The sequence below is a fragment of the Scomber scombrus genome, chromosome 17 (genome assembly GCF_963691925.1).
Source record: "Scomber scombrus chromosome 17, fScoSco1.1, whole genome shotgun sequence".
Lineage (NCBI taxonomy): Eukaryota > Metazoa > Chordata > Actinopteri > Scombriformes > Scombridae > Scomber > Scomber scombrus.
This window is the reverse complement of record NC_084986.1, coordinates 5,018,558-5,042,472: the sequence shown is the minus strand read 5'-3', so window position 1 is coordinate 5,042,472 and position 23,915 is coordinate 5,018,558. Positions and strand designations below refer to the sequence as shown.

The 23,915-nt window shown below is 35.7% G+C and overlaps 1 protein-coding gene across 2 annotated transcripts in view; it reads right to left on the bottom strand.

Moving 5' to 3' along the window:
* The window catches only part of asap2b (ArfGAP with SH3 domain, ankyrin repeat and PH domain 2b), a 37,036-nt gene extending 15,948 nt beyond the window's left edge, over window positions 1–21,088 (bottom strand). The window contains exons 1-9 of one of the 2 annotated variants that reach the window (XM_062436911.1): window positions 20,652–21,088; window positions 10,245–10,317; window positions 6,268–6,413; window positions 6,069–6,143; window positions 4,308–4,357; window positions 2,696–2,825; window positions 2,393–2,478; window positions 947–1,022; window positions 698–784 (exon numbers count right to left, since the gene is read on the bottom strand). In XM_062436911.1, coding sequence (XP_062292895.1) covers window positions 698–784; window positions 947–1,022; window positions 2,393–2,478; window positions 2,696–2,825; window positions 4,308–4,357; window positions 6,069–6,143; window positions 6,268–6,413; window positions 10,245–10,317; window positions 20,652–20,777 — 849 coding nt within the window. In that variant the 5' untranslated portion in view covers window positions 20,778–21,088. The remainder of the gene's footprint in view (window positions 1–697; window positions 785–946; window positions 1,023–2,392; window positions 2,479–2,695; window positions 2,826–4,307; window positions 4,358–6,068; window positions 6,144–6,267; window positions 6,414–10,244; window positions 10,318–20,651) is intronic. The other variant, XM_062436910.1, reaches the window with a different exon arrangement.
* Window positions 21,089–23,915: the final 2,827 nt, after the last annotated feature.

The following is a 23,915-nucleotide window of genomic DNA, read 5'->3' as shown; positions in this document are numbered from 1 at the left end:
ATAACTATTATCCCTTTGGCCAATTTAGCTGATACGTATATTTGGGTTAGTGAGAAATAAGGGTTGGCAAGATGAGCAATTCAAAAATGTCATTAAAAATGGGTTTAAAAGCAGCATCAGGTTTGTTAAAATGTACATTTATTGTTTTTGTTGGTTTTATATCATTTGAAATGACATTTGCACCATTTTTTTTAAACCAAAAGTAAGACTGAATGCTTCTGAAAATGTCAAATGGTGTAACCACAAAAGAATGATAAATATTACATATTTTATCACTAACAGGGTATTTAAGTGGACTTATACTAATAATTACTAAAAATGTTTCCTGATCTCCATGGTTACCAGATGAAATGTAATATTTAGAACAATTGTATTCCATTAGCTTTATTTAATATAAAAGTTATAATGTAAGATCATGCCAAACTAGTTGATATGGTGTTTTATTGATAATTTAGTGTTTTTAAGCAAGTTGAATTATTTGGTACAAAGTTTCTATGGTTACACCACTGAGACATTTATGCCATAATCCTCTAATATATTCTCTCTAAATGGATTAAAAGCAGAAATTTGATGCCGAGTCCACAAAAAAAAGAATGTGTGCAAGTTATTCATACGTTTATTTTCACGTTTTAACCCCTTTAAATTTGACTAAACCACATGGACACAGAAAAAAAATATATAAATATGAGTTTCTCACGTCTTTCTGCTCAGACTGCAGCGAAGTCTTCAGCACGTCTCGGAGCTGAACCAGCTGTTTCCTCTCTCCGTCCTGCGTCTGTTTAATCTGATGAACACACACAGAGACAGTATTATAATTTAATAACATAAATATAATATCAGTACAAAGTGTGTCCAACCTTTTGACAGGTTCTGTATAACTATTAAATATTATTATTATACTGTTTTCATGCTGCATTGCTAAGTAACATTTTTAAGCTCTTCTCACCGCGGTCAGGTCCGTGGCCAGTTTCTCTACGGAGGGTTTCAGACTCTCGACGGCTTTCAGTCCGTCCTGGAAAAAACTGAACACAAAACACCAGAAAAAAGAATTCAGTGGAAAATTTGAGAAGTTTTGCACCAAAATAAATAAATACACACCCTAATACACTCGGAAAATGTGGGAAAATACCAACTAAGGATCATAAATTAGTTCCACTTTATCATCTGCTGAAGGGAAATAAACTTTGTGGAAACTTGAAACTAAATAAAACTATGTGGAATTAATAGATGACGTGTTTATAGATTTGATACCAGAGTTAGTTCAACCTTTGAATTTTTCATTTATTTCAGATTTCAGACAAAAGAATTTAAATGTTGGATATTTTCTTGCTTGTTTACGTGAATGAACTGAACAATGAATGGCGTCTGGTGGTGATTTCAGGAAAGGATGGAGGGAGGAAGGAAGGAAGGGAGGAGGAAAGTAGGGGGGGAAGGAAGGGAGGAAGGAAGAAGGAAGGAAAGGAGGGAGGAAGGAAGGAGGGAAGGAAGGAAGGAAGGTAGGAGGGAGGGAGGGAGAAAGGAAAAGAGGAAGGGAGGAAGGAAAGAAAGAAGGACAGAGGAAAGAAGGAATGTAATGGGGAGGAAAGAAAGAGAGAAGGAGGGAGGGAGGGAGGAAAGAAAGAAAGAATGAAGGAAGGAAGGAGGGAAGGAAAGAAGGAGGGAGGGAGGGAGGGAGGGAGGAAGGAAGGGAGGGAGGAGGAAAGTAGGGGGGGAAGGAAGGGAGGAAGGAAGAAGGAAGGAAAGGAGGGAGGAAGGAAGGAGGGAAGGAAGGAAGGAAGGTAGGAGGGAGGGAGGGAGAAAGGAAAAGAGGAAGGGAGGAAGGAAAGAGAGAAGGACAGAGGAAAGAAGGAAGGTAATGGGGAGGAAAGAAAGAGAGAAGAAGGGAGGGAGGAAAGAAAAGAAGGAAGGAAGGAATGAGGGAAGGAGGGAGGAGGAAGGGAGGAAGGAAGACGGAGGGAGGAAGGAAGGAGGGAAGGAATGAAAGGAAGGAAGGAAGGTAGGAGGGAGGGAGGGAGGGAGAAAGGAAAAGAGGAAGGGAGGAAGGAAAGAAAGAAGGACAGAGGAAAGAAAGAGAAGGAGGGAGGGAGGAAAGAAAGAAGGAAAGGAAGGAAGTAGGGAAGGAAAGAAGGAGGGAGGGAGGAAGGAAGCACAGAAGGAAGGAAGAAAGGGGGATGGAGGAAGGAAAGAGGGAAGGAAGGACAGAAGGAAGGAAGAAAGGAAAGAGAGAGGAAGGAAAAAAAGACAGAAGGAGGGAGGGAGGAAGGACAGACGGAAGGAAGGAAGGAAGGAAGGGAGGAAAGAAGGAACAGTCAGAACAGACGGGGTCAACTTGACCCGGGAGGACGACACAAAGGTTAAACCTGTTTTAGACTTTAAATGATATTTGACGTACTTGCACTGAGCGTGGAAATACTTGATGAGGTTCTGGAGGAAGTCGATGCCTTTCTTCTGTTTGATCTCGTTAACTTTGAGGAGATACTGCAGAGAGAAAAACCAGAGAAGAAGAAAATTAGTCAGATTTTTACAACAAATGAAATTAATCTGAAGCTAATTAAGAAGAAATTTGAGGGCTGTTCAAATTTTACACATTTAATAAAACATGAAACACATTCTCTAACCTCCTCTATAATTTTATATACGGTAAAAAAACAACAAAGATCATGTGACCTCTGACCCCCGCTGTGATGACCCGTACCTCACACATCTGCAGCTGGAAGAGTCGTCTCTCCTTCTCCATCTCCTCGGCGATCTCTCCTCCGCTGAACTCGGTGCGAATCATCCCGTGCTGCTTGGCGTGTTCCCGCTTCTCCTTCTCGATCTTTGCGCTGAAGAGGTCAAAGGTCAAGTTAGGACACTGAAAAATTGTGCAAATACTAAATGGGTGTTTTAAAATGTTTATTTAAAATGTGGTTTAAACCTGCCATTAATTCTTCTGTCATGTGACTAAAAACCTGGAATCATTAACATCTTTTAAAGAAAACGTTTATAGGAGAGTTTATCCTGATTTTACACATTAATTAAATAATAATAAACTATAATAAATATATAGAGCACCTTTCATACAAGGATGTAGCTCAAAGTGATTTACAAAGATAAAGAAAAATGCAACACAAAAAACCAAACAGCAAATAAACAAATTCAAAAAAAAAAAAAAAAAAAATTGACAATATGTAAAAAATAAGTTGCCACTAAATAAAAGTAGTTTATTTGTCGTCTTTGAATTTGTATATTTTAATTTTCTTTAATCTTACAATACTGGAATTGTTTTATCATTATATTTAATAATTTAATAATGTGTTTATTTGTATTTTGTTGCCTTGACTGAAGCACTTTCACTTTCTGACCTGACTTATTTTTATTATTTTTATTATTATTATTATTATTATTATTAAAACATTTGAGACAAGTGTAGAAAGACTAGTATTGACAATTGGAAATGTACGGAAGTCAAGAACCACCAAAAATGCAATAATGATTTTCTTATCCTTAAAAACAACAAAATATAAAAGAGATAGATATAACAGGATGATTAATTTATTTTTAAAATCTTAAGAAAACAATATTTTCTCAAGGAAAAAAAAAAACAGCATTGAATTATGTTGAGAAATGTTTTCCAAGATAATAGTAGTAGTAGATAATAGATAATTTACTTGTTATATACGAGAAAACAACTTGTGTTATCCCATGATGATGAAATTATTAGCTCGTAATCTCATACATTTCGTAACCCAATTTCATAAAAATGAATGGATAAAACTGGATTATTAAATATCAGCGTGATTTTGCACATCTGTACATTTTTGCAGATGCTGGACGACAAAAGAAACTAAATCAAAAGAGCTTCATCAGGACGTTCAGTGTTCACACGTCATGAAGATCAATGGGAATGATTTAGCAGTGTGCAGGTAATATTATGTTCTTTAAAAAAGTCGTTCATAGCTTCTGTAGAAACAACAGAATAGTTTGTGTAGTCACTCTTTAATTAAAAGAGAGGAAGGAAAGACACATTTCCCATCAATTCAAATTTAAAAAAGCTGCAAAAACAAAAACCACTAAACTGCAATTTTAGTGTTTTTCGCAATTTATCATCCTGAGTTTTAAGAACTTGACGTGTTTGAAAGAGGAATTAAAGTCAGTTTCCTCTTTTTTACAGAAGATAAAAAAGTTGATGTTTTATTATTATTCATGTTTTAAAGGGTTGTGAAACTTACTAAACTCAAACATGACGCTTTCAGAAGTAAAGTGAAATCTTTCTAAAAGCTTAAAACAGCAGATGAAGAGGTTTGATTTTAGGTTATGTTTCTTACAGCTTGGTCTCGTAATCCTTCCAGGCTTTGTCGAACGGCTTCTTCAGATCCTGACGAGACAAAACACGTCACAGGCGGTTAAAGAGACTCTGACCAATCACAGCAAAGCACTGATTCACATCAACAAACACAGACAGAGAGCGGACTTCGACCTGCGAGCCGCGAGTCACTGGAGAAATATTTAAAGATGATAACACGTGTGTGAGAGTTTTTATAACAGGAGGGAAATGTGAACTGTGGAAGCTTCTTTTTTAACTGTTAGTCTTTATTTAATATTGGATCTGAAGCACATTAATTAATTTATTAATAGCTCATAAATTCAGTAGCTTAACTCCTGACGTTGACTAAAAATGTCAAGGAAGCAGAGAAAGAGAGCAGCTGAAGATGATAAGCAGGTTTCCATTAAAAAAATACACATATTTTAACCAAATTTCTAGAAAATCAGCCAAAAAGCAAATTTAAATGAATGTTTCCAGTCAGTGTAGTGAATATTAGGAATAATCTGTGGAGCTTATTCTCTAAACTTTGCCAATGAACTGGATTAAAGTGAGACAACATCATTAAAATAGCGTCAGTCAAAGCTCAAACAATAGAAAACATGATGGAAATATGATATTTCTGTTTGTTTCATGCTTTAATTTGAGGAACGTTACAGTTTCCTCATCGCTCCTCACAGATCTGATGTTTTCAGCTCTTCATACGATTCGTGTACGTCATCTTTTATTCATTTATTCACTGTTTAAATTCACTTTTTAGCCACACAACTACTGATATTAATCTATATTGACCCTTAGACAATAGGAAACCCTTATTGTGTGTGTGTGTGTGTGTGTGTGTGTGTGTGTGTGTTTCCACTTTTAATGCTGTTCTATACACTGAAACTGAAAATGGAAACACACACATTCATACACATCGTTGACACATAACCAAAGACGCAGTAAAAATATTCACTTCAATCAGCCCATCTTTAACTTTTTGAAGATAATTTTCAGGGTACGGCACTTTAGAGCTACAACTATTAGAGGATAAACTGATTACTTGACTATTTTGATAATTGATTTATCATTTTGACTCATTTTTAAGAAGTGAAAATGTCCAAATTCTCTGATTCCAGCTTCTGAAACATGAATATAGTCTGGTGTATTTAGTCTTATTTGACAGTAAACTGAATATATTTGATTTGTAGACAAAGGGAGACATTTGATGACGTCATTGTGAGGTTTGGAAATCAGTGATCAACATTTTTCATCATTTTTTGACCAAACAACGTATCGATTATTCAAGAAAATAAGATTAACTGATAATGAAAATAGTCATTAATTGCAGCATTACTACAGATTAATCACCACAATGAACAATTATCAATAATTTGAATTTTTCACATATTTGAATCATGTACGTTGTCTTTATGATCATAAAAAAAGAAGATCAGTAACTCTTTTTTAAAACCAGACTCAGCGTCTCAAATGTGATGATTTCCTGTTTTTTCAGTATTATGAAGTTTTGGACTTTTTGGTTGAGCAAAAAAACAAAAAACATTTGACGTCAGCTCGGAGTTTCTTTCTATTTCCGACACACATATATATATATATATCTATATCTAGCTGACACTCGATACTGACACTAGATTGTGACACTCTATAACTCAAAGCAGCAGATTAACACATAGTAAAAATAATCAGTAAATCATCCCTAATATAACACAAAGCACACTTCAGCACACTTTTATTTAACACTGTCTGGAGGAAGTAGAACACGAACCCCTTTCACTCCTTTCAGGTCTCCCTTCAGCAGACTGTCCAGGGGGAAAGTGATGATGTTGTTCATGTTCTGCAACTGCAAACAGGAAGTGGCGTTTTAAAAAAAGAAGTGAAGAGTCAGAGCTCAGAGTGTCTTCATAAGAGAAAAAAGCTTCCTCTAATAACGGCCACGGACTGAGCCGTGTGTTGAGTCTCCTCACCAGGTTTTTGAAGAGCGCCGCCAGCTCTCTGGTGAAGACGGCGAACTTGATGAAGGCGGTGCCGACGTCGGCGTCGTCTCGGCCCACGCAGTTGTCCCCGAACTTCTCCATGGACTGGATGTACTGGTCCTCGTGCTCCACGTGAGCTGAAACACACACAGAGAAAACAAACCTGTCAAAAACCGAATAAACACCCTGAAGATGTGTTTTACTATATTCAAGTTTAAAAAAAAGTTTTATCTTCTTATTGATTTTATTCATGTTTCTTTTATCTTTGAATCTCTTTTTAATCCAGTTTTAGTCTAGCTTTTATTAAACTTTATGATTTTTAAATAAAAAAATGTATGTATTTATTCTTATGTATTCATTTATTTATATTTATTTAAATGTATGTATTTATTCTTATGTATTCATTTATTTATATTTATTTATTTATTTATTTAAATGTATTTATTTATTCTTATTTATTTATTTATATTTATTTATTTTTTAAATGTATTTATTTATTCTTATTTATTTATCTTTATTTATTTATTAAATGTATTTATTTATTCTTATTTATTTATTTATTCTTATTTATTTATTATATCTTTATTATTTTTTAAATGTATTTATTTATTTATCCGTATTTATTTATGTATTTTTATCTATTCTTTAAATTCATTTATTTATATATTTTTTATATATTTATTTATCTTTGTATTTTTAAATTATTTTTAAAATGTATTTATTTATTGAATCTTATCTATTAATTTATGTATTTTTAGTTTATTTTTTAATTTATTTATTTATTCTTATTTATTTATTTATGTATTATTTATCTTTTTAAATTGAATTATTTGTCTATATATTTATACTTATTTATTTCATTTAACATTTTCTAAACATTTTTATCATCCTTATTTCCTCTTGAGTGAATCTCAGTCTCAGTTTTTATCCTTTAATTTGGTCTTTTTATTTTTATTCCCTCATCGTTTTTATTCCTTTCCTTTTAACACTGGCTCCGTCTTATTATCAATCAACTGTGAAACACTTTGACCTACATTAACCTGAATGAAAGGAGCTATATAAATAAAGTATGACTGATTGATTTAAGTATAAGCTTCATAATCAGGGTCTCGACATGAAAAAGAGACAAAACTTAACTAGAAAGCAGACACCTGTGTTTCCTCCAAAAATAAACCAGTTTCACTTTGACTTAGTGTTTGTTTAATTTAAGCGACAGAAACTATGAACATATGAAACCACGAGCTGCGTTCACTCTTCAAACAGCTGCTTCGTGTTATGTTATATTTACAGTTTGTATTTAGGGGGTCAAAGGTCAGCGAGTTAAGACAGAGAAAGAAAAGGAAAAGTTTTTTTACTTTCACAACAGGATGATTTTTTTTTTTTTTTAAAGATTTCTTCTAGACACACACACACACACACACACACACACACACACACACACACACACACACACACACAAACACACACACGTTGGGTTTGTCGCAACAACCGCAGCATGTGAAACCTCGTCCACATACATACACACAGGAGTTTTTGGGGTTTTTTAATGATTTTTTTAGGTTTTCGCACCAAGAACACCCACAAATGTGTGTTTGTGTGTCTTTTTATTAGCATTTATAAAGCAGAAGTGTTTTATTTCTTAATTATAGATTGTGTTAATGATGTGAAATTGGTCTGAAAAGCAGATATTTGAGTTAAAAGTCAGTAAAACATGAGAATATTGTGTGTTAAGTTTGGTCTCTTTGTCTTCTGTCGGTGGGCGTCTCTCGCTAGGCATGCTGGGACAGGAAGGAGGTATGACAGGAATGTTTGGAGGTGAGACTCCACCTGCCCGAACACCGATCGCCGCGCTGACACCGAAACAATCACCTCAACCCACCCGCTCCGCAATGTTGTTGTTCAGTAAACCAGGTCAATGTTTTAATGGATTTTAATTTCAGTTTTAACTTAAAAATTAAGTTTTAACGCCGTCTGCGGACGCAAACACTGATGAGTACTGATACTGATCTAAAGGACACAACCTGAAAAATGAGATAAAACAACATAAATTCATCATCAAGATTATTTTTGTGCCACAGATGCTCAGTATGCAGTAAAAATCATTATATAAAGACATTATTTACTTTATTTTAATCATTTATTTTACTGTATTTGTGTTGTAAAATATATATATTACTCTTATTGATTTTATTTATTTTCTTTTAGTCTATTTTAGCTAGTTTTTCATTTAGTTTTTATTCCATTTTATTATTATTATTATTATTATTATTATTATTATTATTATTAAATCTATTTTATTTTATCACATTTTCATCATTAAGTCTCAAAATGTTTTGTTGTCTTATTATCAGCTTGTTATTTTTGAAGCATTAATCTCTATAAAAACAACTCATAGACTAATACAGTTTGATCGATTGATTGATTTATATTCAGTATTGATTAATTAATTATCTGATATCAGGAGCTGATTGATTCAAGTCTTGAACGTCCTCGTTGAAAACTACTGGCATGATGAGATCCTCTAAAGAGAAGATGTCTCACTCTGTTGGATTTGTTGGAACGACAGAAAAACTACAGAGTAGAGCGTCTTCCCTCACAGATGCTCTTTGGACGACTAATCGATTAAATCAGGAAAATAATCAATTTAAAATATACCTGAATCAGCTCAGATATGGATCGTTAGGATCAGCTCGAGGCGTCTGTAGTTGTATAAGAAGCGTGTTGATGAGACATCCTGAGTATTCAAGATGATTAAAAAACACTCTGACAATGCAACAGGGCTAATAATGGTTCTCATTACTGATTAATCCGTCTAATATTTTCTGGATTACTCCGTCAGTTGTTTAGTCTTTAAAATGTCAGAAAATAGGGAAAAAACAGGACTTTTTCCCCAAATCCCGAGGTTACATTATCATTAACATGGTAACATCATCAAAGTTTATACATTATACTTATTATTCTTTTCCACTTCATGCAGCTTATTATAACTATTTTTTTCATCTACTATTGCTGTTTTTTTATGTATATATTGCACATAGTGTAACTATTCAATACTTCCTGCCTTTTAATTGATCATCATTTGCTTGTTTTTTGTCATAATGTCATTGTCACTTATCTTGAGACTAGTTGATGCAATCATTTGAACATAGTACAGTCTATCTATCTATCTATCCATCCATCCATCCATCCATCCATCCATCCTTCTTTCTATCTATCTATCTATCTATCTATCTATCTATCTATCTATCTATCTATCTATCTATACTCAGCCATTTGCACCTTTTGAACTGACTCGGGTCACTTCTACCACACTTTATATTTATTTAAGCATTACCCAATTTAGAAGTGTTATGTTTTTGTGATTTAGTCCTTCTATGTCTTTACTGTTAAAGAGGAGTAAAGAAAACAGAAAATATTCACGATAAAAAAAAGTGGAATCAGAGAAATTGGACATGTTTTCCTTTTAAAAAAGTACTTTAAATGACTTTAATTATCAAAAAAAAGATAGTTGGTGATTCATTTAATAGTTTGGTAACTAATCAATTAATAGATTAATTGTTGCAGATCTACAGTACAACATGAAACAGCTAATATTGATGATTTGAGTCTGATTTGAATTTGAGTTTAGAGGACTACAGTTCCCATCATCCTTTGGGAGATACAGACAGTGTTGCCATGGAGTCAGCAGTTAGATGAAACTTCACATTTAACCTCATTGTTGTTGGGTTTTTTATTCCCAGCCTTTAATTCTATGATATATCTTAAAGTCAGACAACCATCACTGAATCATTTTAATACTGAAGGAAACTTTTAAACATGAAGAACGAACAAAGAGCCCGAACTAAAGGACGCTAAGTGACAGTGACAGTGTTTGTGTGAGCAGACAGGAAGTGAGAGACAGAAACGGTGTCTGTGGTGAGAAGCGTTCAGTATTTTTGGACAGACTGAGGTGACGCTGCTTAACTCACCCAGACCAGACGTGTTGATGGACTTCACCGACTTCTTGATCTTATGTAGAACCGATCGGTCCAAGTCCAAAGCCTGAGGATCACAAACAAACACACTCTGTTCATGTTTTATCTTAACGCCACCAGTGTTTCAACACATTTTAGCCTGCGAAGTACATTCACACATACAGTTAACAGATCAACAACAGCTTTCAATTCAATGTAAATCAACCCACAGAGATCTGAAACCAGCTGCTGATAGATAAGTTATCTTTGTACATGACGCTATGAAGCAGAAACTTGTAAACAATCTATATTAAAAAGGATGTAAGTGACAATACGCTCTGTTGGTTTCTCTTCAGGATCATCCTTCAGTGCTTTTCTGTCAGTTCTCAGATGTCGGAGTGTCTTTGAATGCACCGATTATTTCTGAAAATGCACTCAAACTGTCATTAAAGCATTTTAGAGAATATTTTCTACCTTAAACTGCAGTTAAAGTGGTGATAATGTAAGTTTGAATGTGTACTTTCATAGATATTATTGTGAAAATTATCTTTTTAATGATTAGAAGGAAAGTGAAAACTATTGTTATGTATATTGAACAGTGTTTTTTTGCCTTTATCTGACAGTAGAGAAAGAGGAAACACAAAGACAGGTGGTGATGAACAATGAGGTCACACACCACGAGACTGAACCACTGAACAACCAGGACGCCCCAGATAAATATAAATTAACTGTATTTTACACTCTGAATAAATAGAGAAGAGAAATAGACCCGACAGGACAGCTAAAATAAAATTCAGAACAATAAAATGAAACCTATAAACTTAATGATATATGTGTCGTGGTTATTTTAAAGCCACAAACCACATTATGTAGCGCTCAAGCAAGCGTGCACTGCCTGTTGCTAAATGAGCCTTTATACAAAAATATACACAACATATATAAAAAATAATAGATGTGAAATGACACAACACGTAAGAAGTGATGTAAGCTGGTGAAACAGCAGGAATCCCCGAACAAGCGACTGTCCTCAAGTATATCTGATAAAACTATGATGCAAAATATTCAACGCAAAAAACTAAATCTGAATAAAAGCCACCATTCAAAACAAGAACGATGAAGGAATATTCAAATAAAAACTAAAATAATACATTTTCAGATATTCAGTAACACTGTGTCTCTGTCAGTAATGTTATCTGATTAAATTAAACTAAAATCCACTAAGAATACGATGAGAAGCAGCAACAAACTGTGTAAACATGCACACGTCTATAAAAAGCTAAGCTAACGTAGCATCTTTCCTGTTGCCGTCAGAATGAACGAATCAGTTCAGGATTTAATGTCTGCAGTCAAACATCTAAATCTTCTTCTTGCTGTTCATTAAAGAAATAACAAAAACATTATTTCACGTTTGAGCTTCTCCTTTAAACATAAAACCCAGACAGAGAACAGCTAGGTGTATTAATGCTAATGCTAGGTGAGCAGGAATGTTTTATTGCAGAAGGAACACTAACCCGTAACTGTGGCAACTGGACACAATGCAAATCTGTGACCGCTGTAACTGGACACACCATTAACCTGCAACTATGGTAACTGGACACACCATTAACCTGCAACTATGGTAACTGGACATAACATTAACCTGTAACCTTGGTAACTAGACTCAACGATAACCTGTGACCACTGCAAATGGACACGACACTAACCTGTAACTATGGCGACTGAATACAACACTGACCTGCAATTTTAGCAACTGGACACAACAATTGGCAGTAACCATGGTAACTGGACACAACACTAACTTACTAACTATAGTATCTCAACACAACAATTGCCAGTAACCATGGTAACTGGACACAACACTAACCTACTAAATATAGTATCTGGACACAACAATTGCCAGTAACCATGGTAACTGGACACAACACTAACCTACTAACTATAGTATCTGGACACAACAATTGCCAGTAACCATGGTAACTGGACACAACACTAACCTACTAACTATAGTATCTGGACACAACACTGACCTGTAACCATGGCAATTGGGCACAACACTAACCTGTAACCATGGTAACAGAATACAACAATGGTGGACACAGCTGGAGCCTTTAAAATGTTTAAAAGATTAATGATAAGAGATAAATGTGAAGAAATTGTTTTCATGATTAAAGCTTATAAAAGATTTTCATCAAAAGACTAAAAAATAAAAGTGTGTGAGTGCCAAAGTCTTCAAAACGTCACAAAACAACGATAAACGTTTCCTGTTTAATGTTGAAAACTTTGACAGTCAGATAATATTTCAGCTGTAACTTCTGCTGCTGCCTCTGATGAATCATTCTTTGGTCAGCGTCTCGTTGGCTGAGCAGAGACACAGAAAAAGGGAAACTGTTTGTCACAGACGTCCAAACAAATCTAAATACCAATCTCTGTGAAATGACATCGAGGTAAAAAATGATCACGCTGATAAAATCCTTCCACATGAACAGTCAGCGTTTGTGTCCTGAATGTTCCTGCAATGTAAATTAGTTTACTTGAGCGGCGGCCTCGTCCGATCAGCCGACTTCATGCAAATCCGGCTCTAGTTCAGTGAACTGAGCTCTCAGATACAAACAATAACAGGGAGCGGAGGAGAGTGTTCATGCTCATTTTCAGCTGTGACCACTGAGTTTTTCCATTGGATTTACAGGATTTGAGTTCTTTAAGAGGAGCTGTAATGATTAGTTGATTCAGCAATTAGTTGATGAACAGAAAAGTAACCAATACAATAACTTAGATGATTAAATAATTGCCTTTTTTTTAAGCAAGAATGCCAAAACATTCGCTGCAGCTTCTCAAATGTGAAGATTGGAAGTTTTTTCTTCGTCATACATGACAGTTAACTCAATTTATTTGGGTTTTTGACTGTTGATCACACAAAAAACAAGTCACTTTTCACAGTTTAATGATATTTCATAAACAAAATGATCAATCAAAGAGATAATCTGCAGCACTGGCTCAATCATTTAGATTCTCCAAGTAATTGTAACTTTTTATCAAAGATTGTGATCCATTTGCTGCAGTTTTTTCTTTGTCATATAAGACAGTAAACTGAATTTATGTACTGTTGATCACACAAAATAAGACATTGGAGGACTTCACAATGACGTCCTAAGTCATTTTTTACTGTTTTCTGACATTTTAAAGACGTAATGATTAATAAAGGAAATAATCTGTATAAAAATGGTGTTGAAACTGATCATCTATTGAACTTTGCAGCATAAAGTTGTTGAGTTGTTGTCTGAGTTATCGGACGCTCACACTAACCCATATCTATCGCCTTGTGAACTGGACTCTGATAGCTGCCAGCATGCAGGTGACCTACTGTACCTGAACTCCTCCTGTGTAAACACAAAGCTGCAGTCCGCCCCCGAAACCTGCTGGTGAAACTTTACTCACAGGTTGTGGCCACAAACAAACAGGACAGGAAGTATGCTTGGTACAGTGGGTAGAGCTGTAAACATGAACTGAAGGAGCTAAAAAAAACACTGGTGCACACGATTCTTCTATTCTACAGTTTTCTATCCAACATTTTTACTGTCATTCAGCTCGTTCACTGCAGCCAATCAGCTTCTCTTCTATTTATATTCTGCAGTTATACAACAATATCTCCTTAATGAGAGGTCAGTCCCTTCATCTCTCAGGCTATTATTTCCCGTTTATAGCTAATCCAAAATGCTGCCGCCTGGTTATTAACAAGGTCCAAGAATTGAGACCCACATCATACTTATCCTCACACCCTTACATCAAACTCCTTCTAATTGTCTATAATTATCTCCATGGTCTCGCCCCAGTGCATATATCAGACCTTCTCAGTCCTTATAGCACCAGCATCTAGGATCTAATAGACCCCTTAGATCCTCCCATCATGGCATACTGGCTGAGCCCTGTTAATGGAAAAGAAAGGACGGGAACTGTAGCGACTTCTCGGCACTGGATAGTCTGCCGGAAGCCATTAGACAGGCTGGTGGTGCTTTTAAGATGCACCTTACAATCCACTTCTAATTGAGTTAAACCTCTTTTTATTGTTATCTGATTCCTTGAGTTTTATTATTATTATATCAATTTGATGCAAAACATGTGTGCTTTTAAAAAAGTGCTATATAAACTAATTAATAATAACTATTTGTATAGGACCTATCATAGAGGAAATACAGCTCACAGTGCTTTACAAGACAAGAAATGGCACCAAGTGCTTCTAAAAGGAGCATAGAGCAATGCTAAAAGTAAAAAAAATAGTAAAATAGTACATCGTAAAAGTAGTTTAAAAAATAGAATAAATACAATATATAAAATTAAGTAAAAACAACATTATAAAAGAAGTTCGGTAGTGCATCAGTGTGAAGATGACTAAACTAATAAAAGGCTAAAGTGAAGAGTTTTTAGATTTCTTTTGAAAATATGTAGCGAGCTGCTTCCTTGATTTCTAAATATAGTTTGTTCCATAGTTTCGGGGCATAATTGGCGATGGCTGCATCCCCAGTTTTCATGCTGGAAACCTCCAATAAACCAGCAGCAGATAAAGTAAGCTTGAAACTCCCCCCTCTCCCAAACTGGCTCAGAACTGGGTGATTTCATGAGAAAAAGTTCAACCAGTTTGAATTCAGTGCCAAGTGAAGGAGGGGCTCATTTCATTTCACACCCAAAAGTGTCTCACTCACAAACACACACATTTAGGTGTGACTGCACCAACAGAGCTGCTGCGAGCATGCAGATGTGTTAGATCACCTCTGCTCTGCACACAGTCAGCTGTTTAATCAGCTCCACCTGAGTGATGCCGCTGTGAGTCACAGCTCATTGACTCAGTGCGTGAAGCATGCAGACAGTCCGGATGCTCAGTTACTGTTTGACTGATTGACAGAACAAACAGCACCGTCTCACAAACCGAGGCTGGTTGACGTCCGTGATAAAAGCTACATGCCGAGCTGGTTTTCATAATCTGAAATGAAATGAAAAGAATAGTTTTCTTCTTCTTTTGATGACAGAAAAGCAGCTTGACAAGAAGAGAAGGCCGGCTCTTGTTCAGTGAGGAGTCGAGGTAGAAACCAAAGAACAATGCAAACCAGTCGCTTTCTTCTTTGTCATATTAACCTCCTGCATACAGAACTGCAACTAATCAACAACTAAACAATTCTTTTAATTGATCAATTAATCTCTTTCTCATCAAAACAACAAAAAAATAGTAAAAAATTTCTGTCGCTGTTTCCCAGACTCCAAATTCATGTCTCTTAAATGTCTTATTTGGTTTGACTTACAGTCCAAATTCCACAAAGTTTTTCATTTTATATTCATATAAAACAGAGAAAAGCAGAAAAACCTCACACTGCAGAAACTGACACGAGAGAATGATTATCAAAAAAGTTGAAGGTTAATTTTCAGTTCCTTGTCTAAATGGATTAATCGTTTCACCTTTAGTTCCTGGAAATCTTTCTAAGACCTCCATACCCCCTTAAATACCACCTTAAAATCCTTCACAAACCCCCCTAAAAGGTCCACTGGAACTTAATCTCACATACGGTAGCTTTCAGAAAGATCTGAAAATGTTTTATAGGCTGATCATCATTTTTTACTTAGATAGATGTTCAGAGATAAGACTGATGAATATAGGTAGATAAACAGTGCTGAGCAAAAGTTTTAGGCACTATAGATGTTTTGATTCTCATTTGTAATGCAATACAGTAGGGAGGCATCTGAACGGCCCCAAATTGAATCAAATTTAACCCCAAACATGGAGCCACAGTCATAAAGATCGATAGACGAAGACGAAAAACAAGGATTCCTGCAACAGATGGTTTGGATGAAAACATGAGATCTGAGCCTAAAACATTTGTAAAACACTGTAGATGTATATATGTCAGATTCAGTAATATTTCAGTGCCTAAACACCAATTTAATTAATTAATTAGAAGAAGAATTAATTAAAACATTGTTTGAATTGTTTAGTAGGTCATTTATTAGGCTTTTCTCTTTTTTATATCATTGTAAACAGAATATCTTTGAGTTTTGGGCTTCAAAAAACATATTTTCAGTTTTTTTGAGGGTTTACTTTTAAAGTCAGAAACTCAAAAGTGTCCTGAATAATGAATCTATACTCTTATCTTCAGGTTTAAGCCTCCTCCCACAAATCACCTCGAGGACTTTGAAAAAAAACCAAACATTAACAGACCGTTAAAACCTCACTACACCATCCAGAAGTCATCCAATAAGACTCAAGTTCCCCAAGGGGCACCAGGAAACCCTCTGATGGTTAAACTCCAGATCTGGTGTTGTGCTCTCTCAAATGACAACATTTTAGAAAAAAACACTGGACTTCCTCAGTGATTCGTGAAAAAGAGAACATACAACCACAAATTGAATAGATTGCATGATTAAGCTATAATCAGATTAACTGGTAGCTGTTGCTTTAACTCAAAGGAAACTATTCAGTGTTGCACCATGACTCAGACCGGCTGCAATCTTTCACACTTTGAAATAACGTCTCCCGAAGCCTTTACCAGCCTGCTAACCTACAACTGTCATATTAAATCCTATATATATACTATCTAATCTTCTCCAGGAACTGTTTCCTGTTTTTAAATAGCCCGACTCTTGATATCATCAATTAGTCACTTTCCATGGGCCCGGTGCCTTCAGCTTTTAAAACTACCCGTAATTAAACCAACAATGATCGTTTTTGATAAACTTAAATCGGGCTTTTGTTCCCCTCATTCTGCTGAAAGTGTCTTGATCAGATCAGTCAATGATCTACTAATTACTCACTACTGACTAATTAATGACTATTGACTCAGCATCATTGTTGCTGCTTCCTGACTTTTAACACCAGTGGACCACGGCATTACCTCGAGGCCACTAACAGAAACATATTGGTATCTAGGCAACGGTGCTTTCATGGTTTCATTCATATTGATCAAATAGAAGTCAATGTGTAAGTTATTATAATATAATCTTTTGAGTTGTCTGAGGTAAACTTTGGTGTAATTCAGAGATCATTTCTTTGCCCTATGCTTTCTCCTTGGTGACATTATTTGCAAATATATATATATTTTCACTTCTGCACTGATGATAAACCATTATATGAACCTCGATACAATATTATTGCGATTTTAAATATATTGCAAATTCATTACCTTTTTTCACCTGCAAATTATGTCCCCAAAAGGGAAAAAAACCTTCAATTTTCATTTGCAATTCCTATAATAAAAGAACAATAGTGTATCGATTTCTTCCCCCCACCCCTAACATTTAGAGACATGTCTATCATAAATTCTTAAAAAAAAGGATGGGTATGAGTTATTACTTGTTAGACCAGCCAAATACAACCACTGAATTTGAATGTTAACTCTGATGGCTGTATTATTTCTGGAAGCTCGACCGTCAAAAACCTTGGTGTGATTTTTGACTCTCATCACACACTCTAGTCTCATATTATGGCTTTCATCAAGATAGCATTTTTTTATCTTGGTAATAATGCAAAAAATCTGACCTATTCTACATTTGAGTCATGCTGAAACCTTAAATCCACACATTTGTACCTTCCAAACTTGATTATTATCATGCCCTTTTCTCTAATCTTCCTAGTTGTGCTGCTAAAAGCTGACAAAAACCTAAAAATCTTGACAAAAACAAAGAAAATCCAACATACAGCATCACCTAATGTGACCTCTCTTCACTGGTTACCACTGAGCTGTTTTTTAAGGTTCTTCTTTTAACTTATAAGGCTTTGCATGGACTTGCACCACCGTAGCTATCTCAGCTCATTGCACCATATACAGTTGGCACACCCTCTTCCCCCTCTCAACGTTGATCTCTTGGCTTCACAGTATTTGCCTACAGTGCCCCTTATCTCTCTAACAGACTTCCATTATATGTAGAAAGCCTCGTTCGGCTGAAATCTTTCAAATCAAGACTGAAAACAGACATTTAGTCACTTCATTACAGCCAGATCAGGTCCAAAAACCCCTTTAACATTGATGTTATTAATGTGGTTGTCTGTATGTTGCTGTATGTTTTATCCTATGCATTATCTTTAATTGTAAAAGTGTACTGGGGCTGTCTTGCTTTGGTGATTCTGGTGCACTTTAAACTTTTGCATATAAATAAACGTCCTCTACATTCAAGGCTTTGCTAAACAAGTTCACACAGAGCTGATTAAGCGTATCACCGCTCGATAAATCTCCCACTACTTTCCCACGCTTGGCTGTTTGGCTTGTTTATCGTGTGGCTCTTTTTAGACTTTCCAAATGTTATCGGACCAAAACAAGTCATTTCGTAGAGGTTGAGTGATAGTGAAACAATTCATGCACAGTTTTTAGAGCCGAAACAGCACATTAGAGCCACTTTCCTATACTGTGATTGATTGATTAATTGATGTTAAAAAAGATTCACAGAGCAGCTTTAACTCCTCTCACGGTGACTCCCTGCAGAAAGACATGTTGGGACAAGACTGGAAACTAAGAGGCGCTTTAAAACTTAACATGACTGAGAAAGAGGAGGAGGAAAGAAGGTAGGAAAGGAAGGAAGGAGAGAAGGAAGGAAGGGAGAAAAAAGACAGAAAAATGGAGAAAGGAGGACATTTTAGAAGCAATAAGTGAAGCAGGGAGGATTTTACAGAGACGGGGGAGGATAAATCAGAGATGCTTTGAAGGAGAGATGGAGGGGGAAGAACTGGGTGAGTCGTGTTGGGACTCGATCAAACGCGTGAGGCTTCGTCATCGCCTGGGGTCTCCTCCCAGCATGCAACAGGAGGAGGAGGAGGACACAATAAGCTGTCTGGGCCTGCGCTTTCTACTATGTACTCAAAACACTTTATCAGGCCTATCATTAAAATATTCTATGCAAGTATACAAGAATATGTATTTTGATTGTTCTTGAAGGTCTCATGATTCCTCTACTTAAACTGTGAAATGCTGATTTTGTGCTTTGTGTAAAACAATCGAATATATACCTGATTACATTTAAGTTTACTGGACTGTTTAAAGCTCTGTTTCTCATTTCTTCTCCTGCTTCTTTATCCTCTTACCAGTGGTGGACAGTAACTAAGTCCTTTGAATCTATAACTCTACTTAGGTTGAATGTTGAAGTATTTGTACTTTGCTTGAGTATTTCTATTTGATGCTACTTTAAAGTAGTGTAAACTAGCTAACTGTATATAAAGTAGTGTAAACTAGCTCCACCTCCAGCAGCTACAACAGTAACATGCTGCTCTAACACTGATGCTTCACTATTAATAATCTAATGATGTCATATATAATAATATATCAGTCAGAGGACCAAACCACTACTTTTACTGTAATACTGCATACTACATCGCTCATAATACTGCAGTACTTTTACTGTAATACTGCATACTACATCGCTCATAATACTGCAGTACTTTTACTGTAATACTGCATACTACATCACTCATAATACTGCAGTACTTTTACTGTAATACTGCATACTACATCACTCATAATACTGCAGTACTTTTACTGTAATACTGCATACTACATCACTCATAATACTGCAGTACTTTTACTGTAATACTGCATACTACATCGCTCATAATACTGCAGTACTTTTACTGTAATACTGCATACTACATCACTCATAATACTGCAGTACTTTTACTGTAATACTGCATACTACATCACTCATAATACTGCAGTACTTTTACTGTAATACTGCATACTACATCACTCATAATACTGCAGTACTGCTGGAGGATTTGGATTGTAATGGAGTACTTACATTGCTGTCTTGGTACTTTTACTTAAATAAAGGATCTGAATACCTTTCTCCACCATTGCTTTCTGAACTTTGACCTTAACTGCCGGTTCCTCATATCAGCACACAAAATATGCTTCATCATCATCATCGCTTCATTGCAAAACAATGAAGCTCAAAAACTCTTTCAAAATGTTCAACTCTGAGCAGCTGTTACACCATGAGGAAGTGTCTTTCTCTGTTCCTCTTTTTCTAGTGGAAAAACACATTTTGCTGCCTAGAAATGCGCAGAGGTGGAGATTATCTGAATATTTATGCCGAAAAACTCATTTTACAGCTTGTTTTTTGATCTACAGGAGCAAGATTTACACCCTGAACAGCCTTACAAACACTTCAATCCAAAGTTTGCATAACAGGAAGTGGTGACAACTCCTGTGTAAATTCAAGGAAAAGCAGAATTTAAAGCCAACAGAGGAGAAACTACTGTTAGTGTGTTAAACTGCAGGGTTTCTTTGGCTTCAGTATAGTCAGTGGAAGCCTATTTGACCATTTTATTTATCACAACACTACAGGTGACAGTGAGAGCAGTTTATTTCCTTGTGTGCATGTGTGCATGTGTGCGTGTATGTGTGTATGTGTGTGTGTGTGTGTGTGTGTGTGTGTGCGCGCGCGCTTTCATACCTCCTCCAGAGCTGCCACTGTGTTCCTGCAGTGGGACATCCGAGTGGTGAAGCTGGAAGTGGTTGGAGCTTTGTAGTCTTCATTAGTCTCTGAAATAAACTCTGTAACACTGATTAGATCCGGCATGATGAACTCCTAAAGACGACAGACTCTCCCAAATGAATAAAAAATACCTGCAGAAAAATGTAAATGATATATAGTCTAATCCGCAGCCTCAGGTAAAAAAACAGTAACACCTGTGAAGTAATCCAAAGTGTCAGAAACTACAGATCAGCTCCTGTGTGCAGAGATCACTCCTCCTCATCGCTGAAGTGTTAAATCAGACATTAAATCCTCTGTGGGTTGTAATAATAAAGTCGTATTTCCATGTTTTTTTGTTCCGCAGAGGTGAGGCCCTTCACATTCCTCCGACCTGCTGCTGCTGCTGCAACCACCTGAGGAAGCGGCTCAGAGAGAGGCGGGGCCAACAGAGGACTCACTCTGCTGCTGTTTCCAGGGACCAAAGTGAACTCACGCACGTGCCTTTACAGACAACGCCCTCTGCTTGGTATGTGAATTCAAGTAAACTGTATTGTCTTGGAACTTGCTTACAACATATTCAGCAGGGGGCTTTAACCCTTACATACTGTTGAGGGTCCCATTCTTTATATTTGAGAGCTGTAAAAACACCTTATACACATTTCCTGGAGTTGGTCTTTTCCTGATGTGACCCACAGTATACAACAATGGAAATAAAATACATTATTTTGTTCTTTTTCCGTTTTTCTTTTCTCTGTTATTATTGGGGTGTGTACTTCCGTCAGCTTACTGCATGTTTTTTTCTGCAGTTTTTGGCTGTTTTTTTTCTTTTTTCTTTTATTTATTTATTGTAAATGAATTATGAAGTGAATTGGATACATGAAATGCATGATACAAATAAAAAGTAGTTTTTTAAAAACGTCTTTTTTTTCTTTGTGTAGCTGATACACATTTTTATATATGCAAATGTACAAATTTGACCTGTGTTCATTCAAATATTTTTAAATTTTCACCTTGATCATAAAATAATGATTGTGAATGTCTACATTTTAATAGTGTTTTTTATGAATGGAAGTGCATAATCAAAATGACAAAAAAGGGATCTTAAATCTTAAATTTTTTGGGGAAAAAAATATGGTCTTGTAATACCACTTTGTACCAAAGGGGGCGATAGTGAGTCACCGTAGCGTCAAGTCTGTTCTCAATCTGATGATTAAAAAGTAGCTTAACGCCACCAGAAGAAATTACAGAAATAAAACAGTCTGAAAGCTGCTGGAAGTCTTGCTGTAGGATTGTTAATATATAACTTTATTAAGTTTTAAGTGGTGAATACTGATATGTGGTCAGTTAATCCAAATAGTGCCTAATTATATATTCAATGAGTGAATATAGTGTAGGAAGGGGAAGGGTGGTGGTGATGGGAAGGTGCTTTCTGGTGATATGCTGCCCCCTATTGTTTGGTGCAGGTGGCAAAAACGTAATCTTACATAGTGCACCTTTAAAATATTGTATGCATGTTTGTAAATAAATAAATAAATAAATTACAGGTCTCTTAATTTTGTACTAATATCTTGAATAATGTATTTAATGGCTAATTTTTTTGTGCATTTAAAAAAAAGGCTGTGGTAGAATTTGGTATAAACTATAAGAAAAAAGTTGGTTTAGTTAGTAACTCACACTCATGTTTGGTTTCATAACTACATATAATAATAATAATACATGTATTTATTTTATATACTGCAAATCTCTCCTGCTTAAAATGTTACAACTAGTGAAATCTGATCATTTCAAGCAAGAAAATCTGGCAACGAAGTGAACAAAAATGATGTTTTCTTAAAAATTAGCATACAAATCTAGCCAGTATCCAATATGATCTAACTTGGAAACTAGTTTTTTTTAAAGAGATTGAGATTTGAGTCTGTTTGGCTTCATATACGAAATCAAAAATTTCACTTTAAGATGCTTAAAACTAGATTAGAGTTGTGGCGTCTTATCCAGCAGCTGGGACACTTCTGGGGCACCTCTTCTAAATCGGCTCGTTTTAATGAATCAAAATCCTCAAACACTTCAGTTGTGATCTGAAGCAGTCTTGTGTCCTCATCATACATATTTGGGATATCGCGTGATAACTCTGCAATCCACTTGTCAGACTTGTTTCCCCGTCAGCTAGAGAAGAAAAAATCGGCTGAATACCTTACAGACACACAATAAGACCAGCTGCCCTGAAATAAGTCGATCTAATAACCTGCAGTGCATATCGAGCTTGACAGGAGTATTTGTCTTTTATGAGATAAATAAGGTTTAATCATCCTTAAAATAAGACGTTATAAACTAAATCCCTTTTATTAAAAGTAGTCGGGAATTAAGGAATTTACAGATAGTTGCAAAAACAGAAGGAAGTTGGAGATGGCATGAATAATATACAGTATAAAGGGGGAAAACATCTGTTATTTTAGACCTGGATCAGAGTTAAAACACACAGTTATAATAAAACCACAGTGATATTAGAGAGTGCTTACTGTTTATTAAGGAAAAGATGGATGGAAGTGACCTCTGACTTACAACCTTTTTAAACCGACTGTTGTTTCATAACTATAAACAAAATGCCTTGAGATTTTGCAGACTTGCTCAGCATTGATGTGTGCAACGTTTCTTGTAATAATTTGGTTTCAGTTGCACAATATGATCAAAGGTGATGGCAGTTTATGTCAAATAAAACTCATGAGAACAACAATCCAGGCTCCACGTTAGCCCGAGGGCCGCTAACTGGAAACCGACCCACATCTCCCGAAAATTGCATTCAACCACACGCCGATGACAGGACCTCTTCAAGCCCAGCCAGGAAAAAGTCCAGCACATAACCCGCCGTAAAACCACAACGTATTGTTTTTTATGCTGTGATTGTTGTACGAGTTGAGCAAACAATGATATAATTGTGCTAATTAGGGAGTTTCAAAGGAGCTGGCAGGATGATTTTGTTACCCTTGGATGCAACACACAACACTTGTTAGTGGATTAAGTCATTGTTGGTTTTGGTCTTTTTGATTTGTTTTAAACCCCACAGAGTGTATTTACAGATGGACGGAGCAGGATGTGGCGTCACCTGGTGGTTTAATTGGAGCCATTTTGAAGTTGCAGCTTATAGTTGGTGCCATTTTTTTAACTACTTTAACTTTAAACTTAGTGAAATATTGCGATAATTGTCAAACTCAATGAGCCGGTGAGAGCAGCAACTGTTAATCAACC